Genomic DNA, 22,868 nt, shown 5'->3' with positions numbered 1-22,868 from the left:
ACCTTGTAAAATCGGTTTGATAAAATGCCTTCTGTGTTTACTTTTATTTCAAGTACACAACAGCTCCACCCCCCCCTTCTTCCTCCTCCCCCCTTGCTCTCTGAAAGTTTTCTATATGTAAATACCTTTCATTATCTTTTCTAGGTCATTTCCATTCTTCAAGATTTCACTCCCATTTTGCAAGATCATTTGATGCTGGCCTTCGAGAACTTGCAGCGCTCTCGCTGTGATACAGGGAATCATCACAACAACACCACCAGTTCACTCAAGACTGAACACAGGCAGAGCGAACATACAAGTGATCTCTTTCAAATTCTGTTGTGCTGTCAAGAAAGTTCTAACCCTGGGTGCTACCTTTTGGCTGAAGGAGTGAGGCACCATGCTCCTTTCTTGAGTGTCTTAGCAGCCTGTTTTCAGGTAAGAATTATTCAAAAGTATTTCTCTTTTAGAGGTGTGATGCAATACAAGGCAAAATCTACACATCTGGAGACAATTCAGAAAATAATTTCACATACTTATGTTAGAGGGGAAATATATACGTTGTATACACCAAGTATTCCTCAATTATCAAAATAATTTGATTAGTATGACCTGTCATGACACATTTCATGTGGTGTTTGACAGCTCTCTAGCTAGATTACTAAGCAATAAGAGAATGTCTCTGACTTTCTTGTCCATTTGGCAGGATGCCAACATTATTCACTGTCTCTGTGTTTGGATCATTACCTCTGTGGATAATGTTAGTGCTGCTGAAGCAACAAACCATATTCAAGGCTCAGTAGAAAATCATAAATGGGATCTTCATGACCTTTCTACCATCTGGAAGATGTTTTTAAGAAGACAAAAAAGTAAAACTCTCATGAATGGTTTCCAGCTCTTTCTTAAGGTAATGTCTTACATAGGTATTTTTAGCCTATATTTTTTTCTGTGTGTTTAGATCTCCTGTACTAGAGATTCTCTTATTTACATAGAGGAGGCTTTCCACCCTGTCTTTCAAGTTATTTGCAAGCTAATCCACTGTGCTACTCAGCCCTATGAGAAAATATTAGACTTGGAAAATAAACAGTTACAAACTTGCAAATAATTTGTCAGGTTTATATACCTTTTTGTAAACAACAAACCAAGACAACCATTGTTCTTAGACCGATTGATACAAACTTTCCATTTATTAGACAAATATACTTTCAGTGGAGTTTTGTAACCTTTTTGTTTATCTTTAAAGGATTCCCCTTTATTACATATGCTGGAGATGTATGAACTGTGCATGGACTACAAAAAATACAATGAAGCCAAAACCAAACTCCACAACTTTCAGACAAGTCTTGCAAATGTAAGCAGATGTTTTGTAAATGTCTTTGCTTAGATGTCATCATATTACAGTTTGATGTTTTCTGATGCCATAGGCTAAAACAAAAAAATAGGAGTCTTCTTAACATAATTCAGGAGATGATTTTGGAGTAATAGGTGTCCAACAACTCCTCCATCATTTCTACTTGGTGGAAAGCCTGAATTTTGGAGTAAAAAGGAGCCAGTTGCTTGAATAAACTACATGCACTTCTAAATCAGTACATTTTAATTATTTAGGGCCAGATTGTGATACCCTAATTCACAAGAAGTAGTATCTTACTCCATGAGCAATCCCGTTGACTTCAGTGGGATTATATGATGGTCCTTAGGGTGCCCAGGACTGAGAGTCACCTTGTTACCCGCCTGCCTACAGTAAGAGGGAGATCTGCTTATGCTTCAGTGGGTGTCACCTCCCTGATACCTCCAGCCTGTTAATCACCCAAGCAACCTGGTCTGATTTATGCCAATCCTTACTTTGACTTGCAGGTTAACAGTAGGTGCACTCACAGTAATACCAAGTCTGCTGTCCCCAGGTGAACAGTGCAGACACCTGCTTGAATGATTCTACTCAGGATTATCTCCTTGTAAAATACCACAGCACTGAGACAAATTTATAGTGAAAACAATCATAAGTTTATTATTAAAGATCAAGATTTTAGGGATAATGAGTAAGGATAACGGAAACATATATAAAACAAAATCATAGCCTGATTCCTGGAAGCTAAATTTAACAGGCTAACCGTTAGTCTAAATAAGTTTATCTTAACCAAAATATCTTTAACAGCATTTCAACCAAGCCTGGTTGAGATCCTATTTTCCTTAATGTAATTGCACTGCCCGATTACTTCCTCGCTGCAGGATAAAGAGATGTCTTCCTGGCTTTCCTCCTAATATTTCCCAAAGTTCATGGTCTGTACTTCAGAGTCAGGATGACCCCCACCCCCTCGCCGTTTATTCTCTGGTGTGCTGCTTTCCTGTTGGGTTCCCATCCCCCACTGACTTTGTATGTAAATGACTCCCTATTGTGTTAATTTACCATGCTTAATTTACATGCGGACTGATAGGGACTGGTGAATAAACATCCATTGTCAGGCAAAAAGCTGTTTGTCAAGTCTGCCTTCATACGGACTTAGGAACGTACTTTTTTTGCATACGTACATGACTCCTTACACAATACTTGTTTTCACAATGATATTAATGACCAGCATGATTCTGGCTTTTATTTAAGACCTCACTTGAAATTCTTTGGTGAACATGAATGTACACATCAGGATATTCTTGTAACCCCCCTTGCTAGTAGTCACTGAAGGGTTCTTAGGGTCTCAGATTCCTTATGGTGTAAGGTACTGTTCGTGGTGAGTAATGGTGTCTCATTCTCCGGGCCTTAGTAAATAGCATTAATTCTAGTAATAAAGTGAAAATGATGGTGCTGATAAGGTGGTAACTTTCAGAAAAAATCTTCTTGGGCTAAACAGTTGCTCTTCAATATACTGGCTGCTTTCTGAAAAATGGAAGTTTTCGAAAGGGGCTGCAAGATCACCTTGGTGCAGCAATCTCAAAGACCACATTGACTTATTCTTTGAAAACAGTTGGGCCAAGTTACACCTAAGCAAGCCCATTAAGGCCCTGATTCAGCAATTGGTGTCAGTGGGACTGAAGCATGAGTAATGTTGAGCACATGCTCAAGTCCTTTGCTAGATCAGCAACTACCTGAGGACAGAATTTGGCTCACAAGTTGTTGAGACTCAAATTCATAGAGGGAATATTTGTTTTCTTTACATTGTCAGAGCTAGACATACAACAACTACTCCTGCTCTCCCCTCTATATCTCTTTATTCTTCCAGTTTTCTTGGTTTCCTAAACTAACATTTCATGTCCTTAGTGTTGGTTGTTTTCCTTCTTGTAACTCAAGTCAAGGCTAGGTCCGTTTCCTTTTCCTACTCAGAGCATCATGTTGTGACCCCATGTAGTGGGTATGTATATAAAGCAATGGGGTACATCAGGGCTAATGAAGGTTTTTTTCCTACCTTATCCATGATCTTTCCAACATTTTATCTACTCAGTTGATACAGATTTTCAGGGGAAATTGCCAGAAATCTTGTCTATAAGTACAGAAACTGAACTATTTCCAGATTAAAATCAAGATATTGGTGATGTTGCAACACGTTTTTTTAGAGCCACATCTTGTATATTAGAATTGGTATTATCTAGTTTTCAGTGTGTCCTCATCTAACTAGAAACAAGTTGTATTTATATTCACTGCAGAATATGCTTGTAAGAAATTTACAAACCCTTTTTATTTAAACAGCTTAAAATTGCAGATAAACCAACACCTTCAGTAATATCAGTACCATGGCTGGAGTCACAGGCATTCTTTCTTCTTGAATTGATGATGCAGCAATGTAGAACACAGTATGAATTAGGAAAACTCTTACAGCTCTTTGCAGATATAGATAAACTTCTACCTGATGGTAAGAACAGTTTTTTGTATTAGATGGTCTAGTTGCTTTAACAACTTCAAAATGTATTAGAATGATTAAAAAAATCTAACCCTGTGAGAAGTGTACTTTAAAAATTACATGTTCTGCACTAATGTTGTACTGTAGCTTGGGTTATGTTACTATTTATTTTTATGGAAAGAGGAAAACATGATAAACTTTTATTGTAAATCTGCAGGTAGTATTGTACTATAATGTGAAGGAATTTCTGAAGGCAGCCGGTGTGAAACTAGTGAGAAGTGTATGGAAAATGAACAGAAATGTTCCAGTTTTAAACTGAAAATGCATTGTGATCATATGAAAACTTCACTATGTTAAACATATACATATACTCCATTCCCCACAGGCTTACATGTTGTTGAAAATGTGTATCAGTGACTTCTTCAATTAAAGAATAGTTGCCTTAATATTTGTACTGTCTCTTTTGAAACAGGCCCAGATGTGAAGAAACTATGTGCACTCAGTCAGATTTTGAAGGATTCATCTATATCTATTAATCGCTCTATCCTGACCAGTTATGACACAGACCATTTTCAGAATGAATGCAGATCAATTCTAGAGCAGCTGCAAGAGAGAGGATTGTTCTCACTGGCGAGGAAGGTTGCTGAATTAGCTGAACTGCCTGTGGACAGTGTGGTTATCCAAGAGGTATAGTATAGTTATCTAATGTTGTTTTTTGCTTAAAGTAAAATGTTTACATGGTCAAGTTTCTTTTCTGGTTGTTAAGCTCTCATACATCTGATAGTATCAAAAGTGTTACTTTTCACCAACATGAGGATGCCATCCAGAAGGACCTAGAAATGGCATGTGTAAATTCCCTTAATTTGAAATATTATTCAGTTTATCTGCTAGTCATCTGAACTTTCAGAATGCTGTGCTGAACAAAATAGTGACATTTTATTATTTGCTGCATCATTCTATTATTTGTATTTATCCAGCAAAACAGATGTGCCTAGTACTTTACAGACTGGGACTGTAATTCATTATTCTAGTGTTCTAATGTTGGTGCATATTTATTCAGGAAATGAGAATTGTTTCAGTAGGATAAGTCCTTTACGGCTTTTATGAATTTTGCAGGTACTTCAAGATTTACATCTTTTAAAGCACATTGGACAGTGGCATCAAAAACAAACTAGAATTGACTTCTGGAAAAAATGTCATAATAGTTTTATGAAAAATTCCATCTCCAACAAAGCAGCATCTGACTTTTTCTTAGCTCAGGCAAACATAGTGTCTGAATCTTCAGCTGATGAGAAGGTAAATAACATTATGGAGAAACATCTGCTGCTTACCTTGGCTGGCCATTGGCTGGCACAGAGTGACTCTGTGGCACTGGACAAATTAGAAGAAATAGAGAAACAGATCTGGCTTTGTTGCATTGCACAACAAACCTTAAATAGAGATGATGGATTGGTCAAGTCAAGATTTTCTCACCAGGTTTCAGTGAGTGGTGAACTTTCCTTTGATAACTTAGCTAAGGAGTTTTCCTTTTCAAACCTAACTGCTCTGAATACATCAAAATATTTACAACTTGATGGTCTTGCATTCCAAGATATGTCTGAAAACATGCTGGATAAAGCTGAGGTAGAATCGCTTAGCTTTCTGATTGGTCGTCTTCTAGATGAAGGAAGCATACATGAAGCCAGCCGTGTTTGCCGGTATTTTCACTTTTATAGCAGAGATGTTTCATTGGTATTGCACTGCAGAGCACTGGCCTCTGGGGAAGCTGATCTAAACAATTTACACCCAGACGTTCGCGCTATTCTTCTAGTGGGAGATACAGCAGATGAGAGAGACACACCTCAGCCCAGAAGATTACAAAGCAGTAAGTAATCCTAGCAGTCATAGAATCATAGAATCTCAGGGTTGGAAGAGACCTCAGGCGGTCATCTAGTCCAACCCCCTGCTCAAAGCAGGACCAATTCCCAACTAAATCATCCCAGACAGGGCTTTGTTAAGCCTGACCTTCAAAACCTCTAAGTCAGCTGCAGACATTTGACAAGTTGTCAGATTTCTATAGATTCCTCCTTGTGTAACAAAATTAATTTCCCCAGAAATTCTGGGGGATTTCTAACAACATCCCATACTGAACATATATACTTCAGGCAAGATTATTCTATAAACAATCTCATGTCATCCCTTGAATATCCATTCTTAATAGATTTGCAGTTTTCTTTAGCCAAAGTGCTACAAAACAGCAGAATGCTAATCTACATTCCTGCTTTTGGAGTACAAATTTTAGATTAGCTTGAATGTAGTTTATAGTGCTGCAGAGTGGGGAAGATTTTTTTAATAATACATTTTTTATTAGTACATTTTTTCCCAATATTTGCATGTTATAAGGGAACATTGTTTTCTATTAATAGTGCAAAAAATAGTGATAACATCTTATGTTATCTGTATGTGTGTGTGTGTGTGCACGCAATCTTAGTAAAAATAACTCTATCAGCAAGAACCAGAATGTTTCTTGCTAGAACTAAATGTATTAATCCCATTTTGAGGCTGCAGAAAGATAGCTGAACACTGTCTGGGCTGCTTTATATACTTGTATTCAGATGGTTTTAAGAATTTCACAACTGATGTTGTATTTGATAATACTGTGTTGTGTGGTGGGTTTTTAATGATGCTCATCTCCTAAAACATCGTTAGGGTTAGGGCCGGCTTTAGGCCAATTCCCCCAAATCAGGCCCCACGCCTAAGAGGGCCCCGCGCCCTAAAGAAGAGCGCCTAACTTTTTAATTGTTTACTCACCCGGCGGCGGTCCGGGTCTTCGGCGACATTTCGGCAGCAGGTCCTTCAGTGCCACGGAAGACCTGGAGCGAGTGAAGGACCTATCGCTGAAGTGCCATCAAAGACCTGGATCGCCGCCGGGTATTCAAATTGGGCCCCACACTTCCTAAAGCCAGCCCTGATTAGGGTAACTCTCCCATTCTTCACAAATACTGTGAGTTCAATTTTTAAAGATTGAAAAACTATAGCACATAATGTTTGCACTGATTCCTGGAGTTTTATTCTAGGTGTGAGCCTTTGTTTTTACAAGCCCGACCAGTGTGCTTTTTCCTTTGAGATGCACATTTTCAGTATTCACTTTGCTTCCAGCCTCAAGCGTAGAAAATTGGTCACATGTCCTGGCTCCATCTCCAGATGATCTGGTTATTACCAGTCTGAGGACTCTAATCGATGAGTGTGTTCATGGGAGGAACTACTGCAGACAAGTCCTCTGTTTGTATGAACTTTCCAAGGTATGTGTCTGGCAACATTTACCAGAACTATCATGTCGCTTGTCTCAAGCCAACCCACAGAGTTATGGAGACTAAAGCTATTGTGAGGTCACAAAATAATTTACTGGGTGCTCATTCCTGAACATTTTTGAGCGCTGAAACGAAAAATAAGGGGGATATTTATCAAATGGTAACATGGCCCACTACTCGGACAAATCCTCGATACGATCAAGTATTGAAATGAACAAAACCCTTCTGATCTGTCAACTTACTTCACTAAGCCAAATTCCTACCTATGTCTCTTTAATTGGCCTATTTTATAATGTTTTAGTCATTTTGGTACTTTAAGTCTAAAAATTATATGTTGCCTTCCGAAGGCCTAACATCAATTTCAAATCTGAGTGGAGGGCTGCAGCAGAGATACAGCACAGAGGTATTCTGCAAACCCTCCGTTCTGTGGCAGCTGTCTGCTACAGGGATGTTTGCAGGTGGGCTCTGCAGATCCACTGCGCTAACCCCAGGTGTGGCAAAAGTAGTGGGCTACATCCACTGCTGCTCCTCTTCTTCATGGCCTTCCTGTGTGGCTGTAGCCCAACTGCCCAGGTTGGGCAGAGGATTCTGCTCCAGACGTTCTTTGTCCCGTCCCCAAGATTTGCCCCTTAGTTTTGGAACGTTGCATTTGCGCTGCTGAATCAAACCAGCAGCGTATCTAGTCTAGTATCCTGGACACATCAGTGTCTACTTCTTGTTCCTGCGGGGCTAGCTGTCTTTACATGTAGGATTCTTTTTAAGCTGGAATTTGCAGCTTTTGCATTGAGGCTTTGGGATTATTTGGCGGTGAGAAGGTAAATCTGATAAGTGAATACTGTGGAATGATCTTTAGTAAAACAAGAAAATTCTAGCGTGTGAAAGCATTTTTTATCTGTTTTGATATAGTCCCCAATTAAGAAACAGGACAGCTGTTCAGCACACATTTAACTTAAAGCAAAAAGTTAAACATGCATTAAAATGCTTTCTTGCATCAAACCCTTAGTAGTTAACATACACAAATCAATGCAATATTGATTTGTACAAAGATGGGTTAGACCAGCGGTGGCCAACCTGAGCCTGAGAAGGAGCCAGAATTTGCCAATGTACATTGCCAAAGAGCCCCAGTAATATGTCAGCAGCCCCCCATCAGCTCCCACCCTCCCGCTCCCAGTGTCTCCCGCCCACTGGCAGCCCCACCGATCAGCACCTCCCAATCAACTGTTTTGTGGCGTGCAGGAGGCTCTGTGGAGGAGGAGCGAGGGCACTGCAGGCTATGGGGAGGGGGCGGGAAGGGGTGGAGTGGGGGCAGGGCCTGTGGCAGAGCCAAGGGTTGAGCAGTGAGCATCCCCTGGCACACTGGAAAGTTGGCGCCTGTCGCTCCAGCCTCGGAGTCGGTGCCTGTACAAGGAGACGCATATTAACTTCTGAAGAGCCGCATGTGGCTCCGGAGCCACAGGTTGGCCACCCTGGGTTAGACCTAGATCTGCTTTTTTACACACAATTTTGAATAATCTTGTTTGTTTTCAATATGATAGAGCTTTGTTGGTGAATACCTACTCTGTCATGTGCATTTTTCTCTATGTAGCATTTTTAAAATATGCTGTACGCTTTTTAGGAACTGAATTGCTCCTACGGTGAAATATCAGCCCATGATTCTGAAAAGGTGCTTCGAGCAATCCTTTCATCCCAGCAGCCTGACCGATGCAAGAAAGCCCATGTGTTCATCACAACACAGGGTCTCCGGTCTGAAACTGTGGCAGAACTTGTGGCTGAAGAAATCATGCAGGAGTTACTGGTATCTTCTGAAAGGAAAGGTGATGATGGTGGTTTATTGTGTGTTTCACCTCTGCATGCATCCGATGTCCTTTTTAAAAACTTTTGGTTTGTAAAGTGTGTGTGTGTTGGAAAAACACTTGCTGACAGTGTATATGTGCTAACTATAGTATTCAGTGTTTATGCAATACTTTGAAACTGTAAAGCTCTATTCATGTATTAAGTGTTGTTAGCTGTTTACCTTGTTGTATCCAGTGTTTTGTTGCTTTAATGAAGGTTCTTACAAACAAGACTTTTAATAGCAAAAAATGTGCTATCTGTTTTTGTTTTAAAATAACAAGTCATGGCCTTAGTAACTCCACCATCCAACTTGTGAACGAGACTCCTCCATTAATTTCTTACAAAGGCAAGAACGGGAGAGTGGCCTGGTATTTTAAAGATTTGTGTATTTTTTTTCATGGCAAAATAAATGATATTTTGCTCAAATAATGTGAATTGGTTTGAATTGTTTTCTATAAATGGTGAGGCTTTTTTCAGCTGTGACAAAGTCAATGTATTTTTGGATAAGAAACAACCGGTCTTAGCTGTAACAAACAATATAGCCTTGGATACGCTCTGTTTTCCATAAACGTAGGCTAACCTTTCCTCCAAGAACAATTACTGTTTGTGACATAACTGTCTGTGTCTCTCATTGTATGCACAGGGCAAAAGCAGATTGTGAACCCAGCTAATGAGACTCAAGCATTCCTAGAGTTGGCCAAATTGTGCAAGGATCATACACTGGTTGGCATGAAGTTATTGGATAAAATTTCATCTGTACCTCGTGGGGAACTATCTTGCAGTAAGTAAATAGTAAATAATACTATATGTAACTAGCATTATAACAACACTGACTATTTTGGGCTCTGTATTACATCATGAAGTGTTTGGAGCACTTGTGAGGGGAATATTCATTACTGATTTTTTTTTCTAAAAACCATTAAAGAGAAATTTCAAAATGTATTCACAAGAAATAGATCAAAGCATAAGTACCTGGGGCATCCATACAGGAATTCCCTATTCTCTCGAAGACTGAAGAGGAGTTCTTGTATTGATAGCTTGGAAATCTCAGGTCAATAAGTTGTTGTTTAAAGTTTTGTGGATGGATTTAGAAAAGTCTTCTGGCCAAATTCTTAGGAAGGTGATTTAACAGCGTGGTATTTTACATATTTCCTTGTTAAATATTTATAGGTCGTCTTTGGCCAAAACTTCACTCCCGTTGTATAGCTGTCCATTCATGGACATGGTGTAATTACGCTTACAAAATGGAACCAGGATACTTTTGGCAGCCAGCCAGCAGTGGCTAAGTAAGGTCCTTCATAAATACTGAACATGTCGCTCTGAGAAAAAGGGTAAGAACAGGGTTTTAGTGAGAGTTCTCTGTCCCAAAGATTACCCACATTAACACAGGTGCAACTGGAGAGTCTTCATTCAGATCATCTCTAGTACGTTGGGATAATCTACAGCCTGAAAAGAGCTTTATTCAGAAACAAAATCTTGGTAAAAGTTAAGGGTTGAAAGTGTGTTACAATAGAATCCAGCTAATTACACCCCCGCCCCCAAAACCCCCCACTTTTTTTCTTAGATTTTTTAAAACAGAAAGCCAAGTTTTGAGAATGAAGAATTAAAAGATCCAGACAGTTTTCCACTTCAATATAATCTTTCATTAGTCGCTTTTATCCCACTGGACTTGCACTGTCACCCAACCTTAACTTTCCTCCCTTATTTTGTTCTGTTATGGAGATATGATGTAGGACAAATGCTGTTTTCATATACTGATTATTAAACTTTAAAAGGGGAAGTCCCAGGGAATATTCAATTATGCCAGAGTTCTCTAGCTTTTCCCATTGTAATTTCTGGGTATTGGAGTAGAACAACATTTTTATGAATGGAATGGGAACCAGTGATTAGTCTGATGTTCTGAAATGTGTTGATTACATGGTGGTTAAGGTTTTTGTAAATTATGATGCACCTTGCATGTATTTGTCATTTATGTTGTGTAGTAGCTAACATTTTATAATGAGTGACAATGTAGCGTGTGTGTTTATTTGTATTGTGGTTGTGCCTAGGAGCTGTCATGGAGCAGGATCCCATTGTTCTGGGTGGTGTTATGGTATATTAAAACTTATTCTTTATAGGAAAAAGAACTGCATAATATGCTAGTCATTTATGCTATTTCATTTATAAGAAAACTGTCTGGATCTTTTAACTTTTTGAACACATTTTTGCATACCTTGGGGGCGACAGAGTAATTCCAGTGTAATGATCATGGATGAGCAAAATAGCTTCCCATTTTCTTTCTGTCGGTGCCTGGGAGCCTTCTTACCTCTTCTCTTCCCTGGGGAGAGCATCCTCTTCCCCTGCCACCTGTTTATATCCCTGCTCCGAGTCCATGGTTAACCCGTTTCCCTGCTGGCTAGTTTCAGATGCGACAGTGAAGGGCACTGTCACACAAGCCTGGATACATGCAGAAAATCTTATCTCCTCCCTTCCCCCGCCCCGCAACGTTTAATAATGTAAAACACCAAGCATTCTGCTTCCAGACCCTGCCCGTTAATCAGCCACATGTGAATCTTTCATCTGTGCTCTTGTAAAATGGTTTATCTGCAAACTGATACATTTAATCCATTTTCAATTGTGGATGAGTGAACTTGTTCCATATCAAATCCCACCTGGATATCAAATATACGAATGGTCTTTTCAAACCAAGACGCAAAACTTTGGACCTTAGTGTGGAAAAATGGACTTATTGCTCCAGTGTCCTCTCGTGGCTGGGCATGATGTAGCAGCTCTTTCTTCATCTACCGCCCCCTGCCACTCTGGTCCTTCTGTGGTCTCTCTTCTCCTGACTTGGCCCTCCAGAAGTCTCCTCTTCTGCAGTGTCAATGTCCCACTTGACAAGTCATTGATAGAATGTCTTCCGTACCGTTCCCCTAGGGCTCCTCTTCTGTTCCACGCAGAGTAGTGGCCCCAGGGCTCCTCTGGAGACTTCTTACCAAACTCAAAAGCAAAACACAAACTACAATGGAAGCAACTTCTTCCCCCTCCCTTGCGCTTACGTTTTCAATCCATCCTGGGTCCCTCCCCCGACTCTCCATTCTTCTGCAGCATGCTGACGCTCAAGAGTTACCTCCTGGGGGCCTTGTCTGTGCTCTGGAGCCTTGGTTCCTGTCTATCCCAAGGCTGTCTGCCTATCAGTTGGCCTCCTCTCAGGCCCACTCCAGGAGTCTCCTTCACCCTGGTGCCCTCTTCCATCAGGGTCTGTCCGAGGGTGTAAACGCCCTCCTGAAGCTCCTCTTCAGCTGAATGCCTCCCTGGGTTTTTTCTCTGTAGGCCCAGGTCCTGCCCTTTTGTCAGAGCTCATCACCCAAACATGCTTCACGCTGGTGGTTTCTGTGTCTCTCTTCAGGGTCCATTCTGTACTGCTCAGAGAGGGACTGCAGTTATTTCCTTCTCTCACTGTAGCCACCTCCTACTCTGAGTTTCCTGTCTTTATAGAAACTATTCGGCTTCCCCTGCTGGGACTCATCTTTCATTGGGCCTTAGCCACCCTCCAGGTGTAACCATGTGGTGTTAATTGGCCTCTCAGGCCCACATTAACCCTTTCATCCCCTGTGTGGGGTAGACCCCATCACACTTACCTTTTTAAATGGAGAACTGACCTGGCATGATGATGGCTGGTGTATAGGTTGTGCAGTAGTTAAGCGGTCTCCTTTCCTTGTAAGGATTATATTCACACTGCAGAGAATAATCCAAAGGATCAGATTCTAGCACCAACTGGAAAACCACACTGAATGTGTGCCGTTACAGAAGCTGTCAAGGGCTAGATGCCTCCAATTCACGTCTAGTGCTTGTAACTTAAAATGATAAATCATCTGCCAAGTTAGCACCGATTTCAACAGAGATGCAATGACTAACTTGCTCAGCTTGTTAACTGAACCACCCACATTTTCTCATTCTCTAGCTACAGAGCTGCTGATTTTGGCCCATAATTGCTTTAGTCTGACATGTCACATGGAAGGAATTATTCGAGTCCTGCAAACTGCTCGACTTCTCACGGAGGAACACTTGGCACCCAGTGAGGAGTACGGCCTTGTGGTATGTATCCATCACCATATTGTACTAACCACGCTCTGTACACAGCTCTCCATGCAAGTGGTAGCAAACCAAATGAGCATGTGGACTAGATGGCTCATGGAATTGGAACACAAAGCTTTCACCTCTAGGTCACTGGTCTTTGCCCAGCCTACATCTACAGATACCAAAGGTGGTTACCTTTGTGATGTGTGTTTTGTGGCCTGATGATCATAGCTGCTCCTGGCCAGGTTTCCACATCACGAAAGGATCACCATAGTAGTTGGTTAGAAAAATTGATGAGGCTGTGGCAGAATGAAGGGGTGGGGAGCATGCAATGTCTTGGGTTTGGACGTTCAAGGTTTCTCAGACACTGTTTTTTGTGAAATGCAATGATCCAGATTACCAAGCTAACCTGCATCTTCTATTGCTGCTTAGTAAAGGCCCCAGCAGACTTGAGACGTGCCTACTTAGTGACATGAGATGTCATTCCAAGTTGGAATTACTGTAGGGGACTGGAAAGCTCACTGCATGGATTGCACTTGATGGAAAGCTTTACTTTTGGGGTCTGGTTATTTGGGCTGTTGATCATTTGCCTTTTAAAACAAAACAAAACAAAAAAGAAAATTTTCAATTTTTAAAAAAGGGGAACAAACTAACCCTAATATACATGGCTGCCTCTTTGTGAGATAAGATTTTCCATCATCCACTGATCTTTATGCCATTCTCTCTAAAGGTCCGACTCCTTACTGGTATTGGAAGATATAATGAAATGACGTACATATTCGATCTGCTGCATGAGAAACATTACTTTGAAGTGCTCATGAGAAAAAAGTTAGACCCGGTAGGTGCAAAAAACCCCACTAATGTGTGTGTGAGAGTGAGTGAAAAAACAGATACCTTCGCTGTCAGTACATTATCTGGGGAGTTTAATAATTTATGAGTATTGGGATTGAAATCTCACCTTACAAAGTGAATGTCTTTAGATGGTTGATGAATACAAATCACAAATTTAAATGAAATACTTTACCGTGTTTTCTTCTTTCTTGCATGTAGTTATAAAGAGACTCATATGGTTACTTTAACAGCGTAGATTGTCTCATGATGTCCTGGACACAGTAAAAATCCGTGTAGGAGGGAAGGAAAACAGCTATTTCTCACAACTCCAGTAATAGAAATTCGGAGGACACTATATATTTTGTGCTGGGTTGGACTCTTTTTGTGTTTTACATGACAGATACTCTGTTACAGAGTGCTGACTTTCAATTAAACGTACAAAAATGTGGAGGCTGCCAGATGTTAGCAATTCTGTTAAGTATATAATTAGGAGTCTGCTATTCTCAGTGATACTTTAATCATAGTCCCATTATGCGTTGAAATGTTTGAGGGGCAACTTAAGGTGGCGTGGATTTGATTTTCCTTGCAAGTTCTCTAATAAAGCGCAAATCTCTGAATGCCTGTTCTGATGCCCTTTCTCCTAACCAGAGTGGAACTCTGAAGACAGCTCTGCTAGATTACATAAAGCGCTGTCGGCCAGGGGACAGTGAAAAGCACAATATGATAGCCCTGTGCTTTAGCATGTGTCGAGAAATTGGAGAGAATCATGAGGCAGCTGCTTGTATACAGCTTAAACTCATTGAATCTCAACCATGGGGTGAGTAGGAATTATGGAACCACGTAAGTGTGTTTGAATATAGCTTCTCGTATAAGCGTATTGCATCGCTGTGCATCATCAAAAAATGGCTTAATTTAAAATATTTTGTAAATTAAAGGCATTTTTTCTGTTAGATGCATTGTTGTTTAAGTGAGATATGGCTGGTAAGCACCGTTTCAGTTGCCTTTCCTGCTGATGTGCACGTAAAAATGGAAAAATCCATGTCCATCAGCAGGATGCACTGAGTGGCCCAATTAGCCAGGCTCAGAGGTATTATTTGGTTGCTCTTCCCTTCCAGAAAGTTGTGGCGTTCCTGGGTTTTGTGCCGGTGGAACACCCCATTAGCACCACTAACCAGGCGTGTCCCAGTGTCTTAGGACATTATGCAGTTTTCAAAGTATTTTCTACCTTTGTGGGTATAATAATAGATACTTTAGCCAGCCTGAGCTTCCAGTGGTTGCATGTAGCTCTGATGTCATAGTGAATGGAGCATGTAGGAGTGTCACTGTGGAACAAGACCCAGTGATATAAAGGGATCTAAAACACTTGAGTTCTGCTGAATGCTTTCTTTAACCTGGTTTGTTGAGGGCAGTCTACACACATGACAAAAGCAAATGGATATTTTGTATTTGTTTTCAAATCACCTTTAAAACTCCTGATTAGATTCTTGTAATTGCTTGGAATTTTGTTCTATACACAGCAGAGCACATTTCTTACGCTTTGTGCAGAGTTAGGGCATGAGATGCTTTCTAAGATATTTTGGCATGTTGCTGCCTTCTGAAATGTCGGTAGACAGAAATTTTCAAATATGAGTTACAAAAGTGTTTGTTGCATATTGTCTGCTGCTGCAGCTGTAAAAGCCAGGGGTGCTTGCTTTAACATTCTTTTTCCATTTCAGAAGAGTCTCTCAGAGATGTGCCCAACTTAAAGAAACTGTTGATGAAAGCTCTGACGCTCTTTATTGATGCAGCCGAAAGTTATTCTAAGGTAAGTTGAGATGGAATTTGAACTTTGAAAAGTATTAATTATCAGCATTGGCCAAGTAAGGCTGAGAGATGGATTAAGGCTGAATAGCAGGCAGAGCTTCCCTGGGAGTGATGCTCAGAGACCCATCCTGGTTGGAGAGGAAAAGGTGCTTGTGAAGCAGCCGCCGGTGATGTGCCCCACTGCAGTGCGAGGGGAAAAGAGATCCCTCTGACAGAGCCTAATACCTGAGCCTGGTTATCCACGTGACCAGAGTAATTTATTGCTCCCTGCTCAGCTTTTAAGTATCTGGGATTATATTTAGCAGCTTTCATCTCATGGGAAGGAGAGAATCAGTTGGCTTTGGTGCTGAGCTAACACTTTTAACTTGGGGTGAGGGAAAGTAGAAGAGTATTAAAGGTGTGATCAAAGACTGGCCTCCACATATTACAATAAGAGTGAGTTGCTGAGTGGGGCTTCATATATACGTGCATTGAAAGTGATTAATCAAAGAAACTGCAGTGATTTACAAGACAAAATACCAACATAGGTCTGAAGCCTCCAGAGCTGTGCTTGGGAACATGTACCACAGATTCCCTATAGAAACGCTACTCCAGAGCTTGGTTTTGCTTTTCTGTTTCGACTCTTTCATTAGGATTCCTGTGTCCGCCAGTCCTTGCGCTGCAACCGGTTGACAAAGCTGATAACTCTCCAGCTTCATTTTCTGAACACCAATCAGAGCACGATGTTGATTAACCTGAACAGACAGAACCTGATGGATTGCATCATGTCCTTGCCCAGATTCTACCAGGTACGGTGACTGAGTAAGGGATGCTGCCTCCATTTCACTCACCACAGCATTATAAAGGCTCACAAGGTGAAATGCTGCTCCCCAGGTTTAGAATAGAAAATATGTTTGAGAATAAAGACAGCTGGTGGCAGTGGCCATGTTACAGGCAGGTGACAGCACCTGCAGCCCCAGCAGTGTGAGAAGCCAATGGGAAAAGGCATTTTCCTTCTCAGTTCTGTAATTCACTCAAGGCAAGAAGGTCCTCAGACAGAAAGAAAGACTTTTTAAAGAGATCAAATAGCCCTTCAACACCAGAGATGGACCCTCCCTCCAACAGCAAGCTGAAGTGAGAATATTCTGGCCTCTTTGGCTTTCAAAGTTAAAGGAGATGAATTCTCCAGACAAAATATGTTCCCCAGTTGTGTGTCCTGTCCTTCCTTTCCCCCTCTTGCTATGTTCTTAAAGAAATGTTAGGGGACCTGCCACACCATGTTTATATGTTAGCTACAAAAGGATCTCTCAGAACTGGGTGACTGGGCAACAAAATGGCAGATGAAATTCAGTGTTGATAAATGCAAAGTAATGCACATTGGAAAACATAATCCCACCTATACATACTAAATGATGAGGTCTAAACTGGCTGTTAGCACTCAAGAAAGAGATCTTGGAGTCACTGTGGATAGTTCTCTGAAAACATCCACTCGTGCAGCGGCAGTAAAAAAGCGAACAGAATGTTTGGAATCATTAAGAAAGGGATAGATAATAAGGCAGAAAATATCATATTGCCTCTATATAAATTCATGGTACGCCCACATCTTGAATACTGCATGCAGATGTGGTCGCCCCATCTCAAAAAAGATATATTGGAACTGGAGAAGGTTCAGAAAAGGGCAACAAAAATGATTAGAGGTATGGAACAGCTGCTGTATGAGGCGAGATTAATAAAACTAGAACTTTTCAGCTTGGAAAAGAGACGACTAAGGGTGGATATGATAGAGGTCTATAAAATCATGACTGGTGTGGAGAAAGTGAATAAGGAAGTGTTATTTACTAATTCTTATAACACAAGAACTAGGGGTCACCAAATGAAATTAATAGGCAACAGGTTTAAAGCAAACAAAAGGAAGTATTTTTTAACACAACACACAGCCAACATATGGAACTCCTTGCCAGAAGATGTTGTGAAAGCCAAGTCTATAACAGGGTTCAAAAAAGAACTAGATAAGTTCATGGAGGATAGATCCATCAATGGCTATTAGCCAGGATTGGCAGCAGTGTCCCCTTAGCCTCTGTTTGCCAGAAGCTGGGAATGGGTGACGGGATGAATCACTTGATGGTTACCTGTTCTGTTCATTCCCTCTGGGGCATCTGGCACTGGCCACTGTCGGAAGACAGGATACTGGGCTAGATGGACCTTTGGTCTGACCCAGTCTGGCCGTTCTTATGTTAATGTTTGAATGTGTTTATATGTCAATCTTCTGGGTCTATTACAAATTCCTGCCTTCTCCTTTGTCACCTCTCAGGGCCCCAAACTGCTCCAAATTCCCTTTAACTTCAGTAAGAACAGAATCTTCTAGCCTTGAATTTCCCCCCTATTCTCAAGTTTCTTCTTCCCTCTCCATCATACCTACTCCACACTCCTCTGTTTATCTATAGTTTCACACTGACCCTTCCATTCCTCCTTAAAAGAATGGCCTTGAGACAAGAGTGTAAGAGCTGAGCCAGAGAGGCCATGGCAGTCTGCACCTGAAATGCTTGAGTACTGCCGAAGTGCAAACAAAAGCAGGCAAAACCACATGGCTGGAAAGCTTCATCAGTTAAACCAGCTTGTGGCCCATCCTAGTCAGTAATTCTGGCATGTTCTCCTTCTAGGCTGCTATCATGGCTGAGGCTTATGACTTTGTTCCAGACTGGGCTGAAGTTCTGTATCAACAAGTGATTATAAAGGGTGACTTCAACTACCTGGAAGAATTTAAGCAACAAAGGTTACTCAAATCTAACGTGTTTGAGGAGATTGCGAAGAAGTAAGTATTTCTGCAACCCTGCCTGGCTATGCCTTTGGCTTTCTGGCAGGTGACTTCAAAGCGAGGGGTTTGATTTGTATTTGCTTACGGAGTACAAGTCGTCTGGCTCGGGGTCGGTACAGTGCCCTGCTTGGGGAGAGCAAAGCTCCGGAGGGATTCTTGCCCCTTATCCCCAGTCTTGAGCATGTTGTGTTGTGGAGACCATGTGGCTGGCCCTCTGGAGCACGGTAAAGTAACCTGCCTGCCTAAGAGCAGCAGTGCTAGGTTGGGCTCTGTGGTAACTCTTTGCTCTGCCCTCCTTGCCAAGTGTCATGGTGGAAGGAGATCTGGGAAAGTTGAAGGGTAAAATGGTGATCCCAAAGTGAGTGGCATGGAGATCCCCTGAGTACTAGTTGTAGTTGAGTTTTGTTGTTCTCTCACATGACCTTCTCTCAAGATAGTAGAGACACTGTTTCAAAAATTGTGCTATTTGCAGGCCAGTGTGAAAACAGGTTTAATTTATTAATTCATCAGTGCTTAAAGTCAATTCATAACGTAGATCACTTGTTTTTATACGTACAAAACTAGAGTTTTTGTTGAGGTAAAAAATTATTTCCTGAATGAAACTAGTTACACTGTTGTTCTTACTTTAATTGATCTCGCAAACATGTAAGAAATTAGCAGCTAATTCTTCTGTTGCATAGTCAGAAGTTACTGTAACGCCATCAAATTAAATGTTTCAATCATCTCTCACATACCCAGCTCAGATCTTGATCCTTGTACCTTCTCGTTGACCTCATGTACAGGTTGGCAGACTCCAGCCCAATCTATAGCTCCTATCTGTAAAATTGTACCTATCCAGAGGTGGTGTGAGAATTGCTGTGTGCATGTCAATCACTCTAATTGCTGTGGAGGACAAGGAGGATTGTGTGGCTAGCACAGGCAGTCTGGACACTTGGATTCTATTGCCAGCTCTGTCACAGACAATGCTGTAAAAGCCCCTTGGCTGAGTAACTACCCTACGTTATTGCTGCCACCTCTCTTGGGTTCCCTAAGCCTTGTTCTGTTGGCCCTTTGGTGCATCATATACAGAATTAGATTCACTGCTCCTGGTGGCAGGGTCCATGGTGCTATTTACTACATTGGGAGGCACTTCGCATTTGACAGCACCTGGTGTACTCTCAGCCATTTAGTGTGGTGGAGAGAATGTCCCGCAGAGCTCGGAACTCTTTAAAACCTAGTCAGATTTTTTTCTTTAACAAATGTCTAGCTTTAAAATAATCTTTGCAGAAGAGTACGGAGAAGCAAAACACACATCCTTTCCAAGAACTGTGTTCCCCATCTCCACAAGTTCTCTGCCCCTCACTCCACAGCCTGCGTTTTTCTTTAGATATCAGAACTTCTTCCCATCTCATGTGATGTTCTTCAGCTTTGTCAATCTTATTTGTGAGCTTGCCCTTTCTCCCCTTTTAATATAACACGAAATTCTGTCTCAGGGTCAAACAGCGCCAGCCTACTGAGACGGCTCAGAAAAATCTGAAGACATTACTGACCTACTGTGAAGACATCTACATGTACTACAAACTGGCTTATGATAACAAGTTCTATGATGTGGTAAATATGCTTTTGAAGGATGCGCAGACTGGCTGTTGTCTAAAGGATATGCTGGCAAATTAGATTCCTATGGCTTGTACTGTGATTTAAGAAAAACAGAAAAATCTTACTTTAATCCAGCTCCTGGTCACTTGTTTAACTCAGTATATGCTGCAAGGTGCCTTAAAAAAATATTGGTTTCAGTATGTGAAATTTACCATAAAATCCCAGCACTGTTTTGAACGTCCCTGACTATTAACCCAAAGTTGTTTTGGACAATAAACAATTCTTAATATTTAAATCAGAGTTTTGTAAAAGCCTGCTTGGTGGGCCTAGAAGATGGTGCTCTGGCTAGCTGGGATTTCAGCCAGACCTTAGTCTAAAATGTCTTTGGCTAATTTAGGGGCATGGATTACTGGCTTCAGGAGGAATTACATTCAAGCCTCCTTAAAAACAAAAAACTGACTGATTTTGCAGCAGTAAGATCCTCAGCATTGATGTGTGTTGTACTTACAGTAACTTCAACCGAACATCAGATCAAACGTTTATCTGCTTAAAATAGGCTAATAGATGTTCTGCAGACCTTACAGGACCACTAGTGCTGGTAGAATACTTGAAACATTCATATTAAAAAGTCTCTTGCCTATTTTTCCAAAATCTTCAGCGGAACCAGTTTGCCTAGGACACTCCGAGTGCTTTATACAAAGAGATTATTTTTATCTGCCCACTGTAAGATTTATAGGAATACCATAATAGTCAATGACAAGAATGGACTACCTCAGTATTCACAATCAGGGTTAAGATGTTGGTATGTGCTTTTAGAGTACACTCGTCTTTTACCAGTGAAACAAAGGAGAATTTGCTACATGAAAGTGAATGTGTGGTGCACACAGAGTACCAAATTGTCTAACATTCACCTATACAATCTGTTGTGTTTGCTTCTATATTTGTATTATAAAATCTTTAAAGCCTCTAGCATAAGTACTGACTGGCTGGGAATAAACCTCTGTACAGCTGTGTGCATTTTGAAAACTATTGCTTAAATACTAGTTCCTAATCTGTGTGTCTTACATGCAAAAGTAAATCACCACTGCCTGCTTTGGGTGGGGGTATGTGTACTAGGTAACTGTTTAAGGCAAACTTATCCAGAAGTGTTTGGAAAATGGGGAAATCTGTTTCCAGTTTTCTGAATAGTTCCAAAGCTAGCTGGGAAGTAAAATATCTAGAGATTTATTGTCCAGAAATCATTCCCTGAAGTGTTGTGACAGATTCTGTCAGTGGCATTCCCAGCTGGTGGCCTATCACTGTGGTAGGAATAGCAAATATAATAATTGGGCTTGGGTGTCTTTCATCAGGCTGTTTAAGAATGATCCTTCCATCAGGAAAAGCTTCATCTCTGATCCTTGTGACACTGGTGTGTAGGAGAGTGGAAGGGACCAAGTATCCCTATTGCAGCAGGCTGTTTTGCCTCAATATTCAGCCCCCAATTGCGCTGCTCTGTCACAATGGAGCTAGTGCAGCAACTCAGTTGAAATGAAGGGCTGGAGTTTCAGGCTTTGCTTCCTCACCACTGGCTAAGAACGTCTTCGTCAGAAAGCTGCTCAATCTCACAGAAGTACTTTGAGCACAGAACTGCCTTACTTTTTCAGACGGGCTTCAGGTAGGGTTAAGTTAAATGTTCAGTATGACTCAAATGCTATTTACCTTTGGCCATACCCGTGTATTTTAAAAGCAAAGGCTGATTTCTGGAGTTGGGTGTCTTGGTTAGAAGTTTTGTGTTCCCATCAAACTATGTTTACACACTTTTCAGAAACAAGAAAAATTGTCCAACTGTAGCAAACAGCTTTTCCTTAAGCTGCCAAGAACATTGAGTAGTGTAGTCACCTTCAGCAGTGTTCCCATTCACCCACATACTGCAAGCTTCAGACAATTTTGTCTTAGGTGCTAGGAAAATGCATTTTTGTATTAAGATTCTGGTAACTTGCTCATTTGACTGTCCTATCAGATATACTGACTATTGGAGTTTCATATTTCTTGGTAGTTAATAATCAGCTGAAGATTCTTTTCCCAGTCCATAATATAATGATTAGAGGCTCTTGCATCTAATTGGATAATAAGATTATCTTGAAGGTGCTGTGTACTTTACAGCAAGCTGGAACTGAGTTTCACAGCTGCTTCCATTCCATTCTTAAATTAAAAAATGGAGGTTTAATACATAGGTTATAAAAACTGAATTTAATATAGAACCAAACATCACTGAAGTCAGGGGGACTAGTCCCATACTTAAGTATGTACATCTACAGCTGTTTACAGAATTGAGGCTTGTTTGACATGGTGCAGTTTTGTTTGGAATAAGCACAGCTGGCTCTTTCTGCTAGTGTGATCTTCACAGGTGACAACTAAATTTAATCTTTAAGAAACATCCCACTTAGGTGAGTGACTGCACTTCATTTTGGGCTGTTAGTCTGCACTTGGTTCACATTTTCAAGTTTATTTTAATGATAAAGGCCACAAAATAACTTGAACATTGCTTCCTAAAGCACCATTCTTCCCCACAGGCAGCTGCATTTCAGTTCACATGTACATTGAACAACTTTTTTTTTTTGAGCAACTGAAAGCAGTATTGGGGCTAGGGAGTACCACGGGTAGAATGAGGAAGCTGCCAGCCAGTCTCTTCCAGGTAAAATATTTGTTCAAAGAAAAAGCAACATAGTGAGGATTTGTTCTGCCTGTTAGCCAAAACATGTTTTAAAGAAGGTCCTGTCAGATCAGGGCAACATCTTTAAAGTGATACTGTATAGTCACAAGGTAAAGAAAACCACCACCCCATACATTAGAAATTGGCTGCCAAAAAGACCAAGAGCAAGACCATTATGGTTGAGC

At 40.9% G+C, this 22,868-nt stretch overlaps 1 protein-coding gene across 1 annotated transcript in view; it reads left to right on the top strand.

Annotated features, from left to right (window-relative positions):
* The window catches only part of SPG11 (SPG11 vesicle trafficking associated, spatacsin), a 58,230-nt gene extending 37,948 nt beyond the window's left edge, over positions 1 to 20,282 (top strand). The window contains exons 25-40 of the mRNA XM_044980447.1: positions 145 to 417; positions 686 to 886; positions 1,223 to 1,330; positions 3,656 to 3,818; positions 4,279 to 4,493; positions 4,923 to 5,670; positions 6,945 to 7,087; positions 8,712 to 8,910; positions 9,573 to 9,710; positions 12,873 to 13,006; positions 13,719 to 13,826; positions 14,468 to 14,636; positions 15,535 to 15,623; positions 16,255 to 16,410; positions 18,262 to 18,413; positions 19,889 to 20,282. Of these exons, the coding sequence (XP_044836382.1) occupies positions 145 to 417; positions 686 to 886; positions 1,223 to 1,330; positions 3,656 to 3,818; positions 4,279 to 4,493; positions 4,923 to 5,670; positions 6,945 to 7,087; positions 8,712 to 8,910; positions 9,573 to 9,710; positions 12,873 to 13,006; positions 13,719 to 13,826; positions 14,468 to 14,636; positions 15,535 to 15,623; positions 16,255 to 16,410; positions 18,262 to 18,413; positions 19,889 to 20,069 (3,177 nt within the window). The 3' untranslated portion in view covers positions 20,070 to 20,282. The remainder of the gene's footprint in view (positions 1 to 144; positions 418 to 685; positions 887 to 1,222; positions 1,331 to 3,655; positions 3,819 to 4,278; positions 4,494 to 4,922; positions 5,671 to 6,944; positions 7,088 to 8,711; positions 8,911 to 9,572; positions 9,711 to 12,872; positions 13,007 to 13,718; positions 13,827 to 14,467; positions 14,637 to 15,534; positions 15,624 to 16,254; positions 16,411 to 18,261; positions 18,414 to 19,888) is intronic.
* The last annotated feature ends 2,586 nt before the right edge of the window (positions 20,283 to 22,868 follow it).

This window comes from Mauremys mutica, chromosome 11 (assembly GCF_020497125.1).
Source record: "Mauremys mutica isolate MM-2020 ecotype Southern chromosome 11, ASM2049712v1, whole genome shotgun sequence".
In the NCBI taxonomy this organism is placed as follows: Eukaryota; Metazoa; Chordata; order Testudines; family Geoemydidae; genus Mauremys; species Mauremys mutica.
The sequence above is the reverse complement of the archived record's forward strand: the minus strand, read 5'-3'. Positions and strand labels throughout refer to the sequence as shown.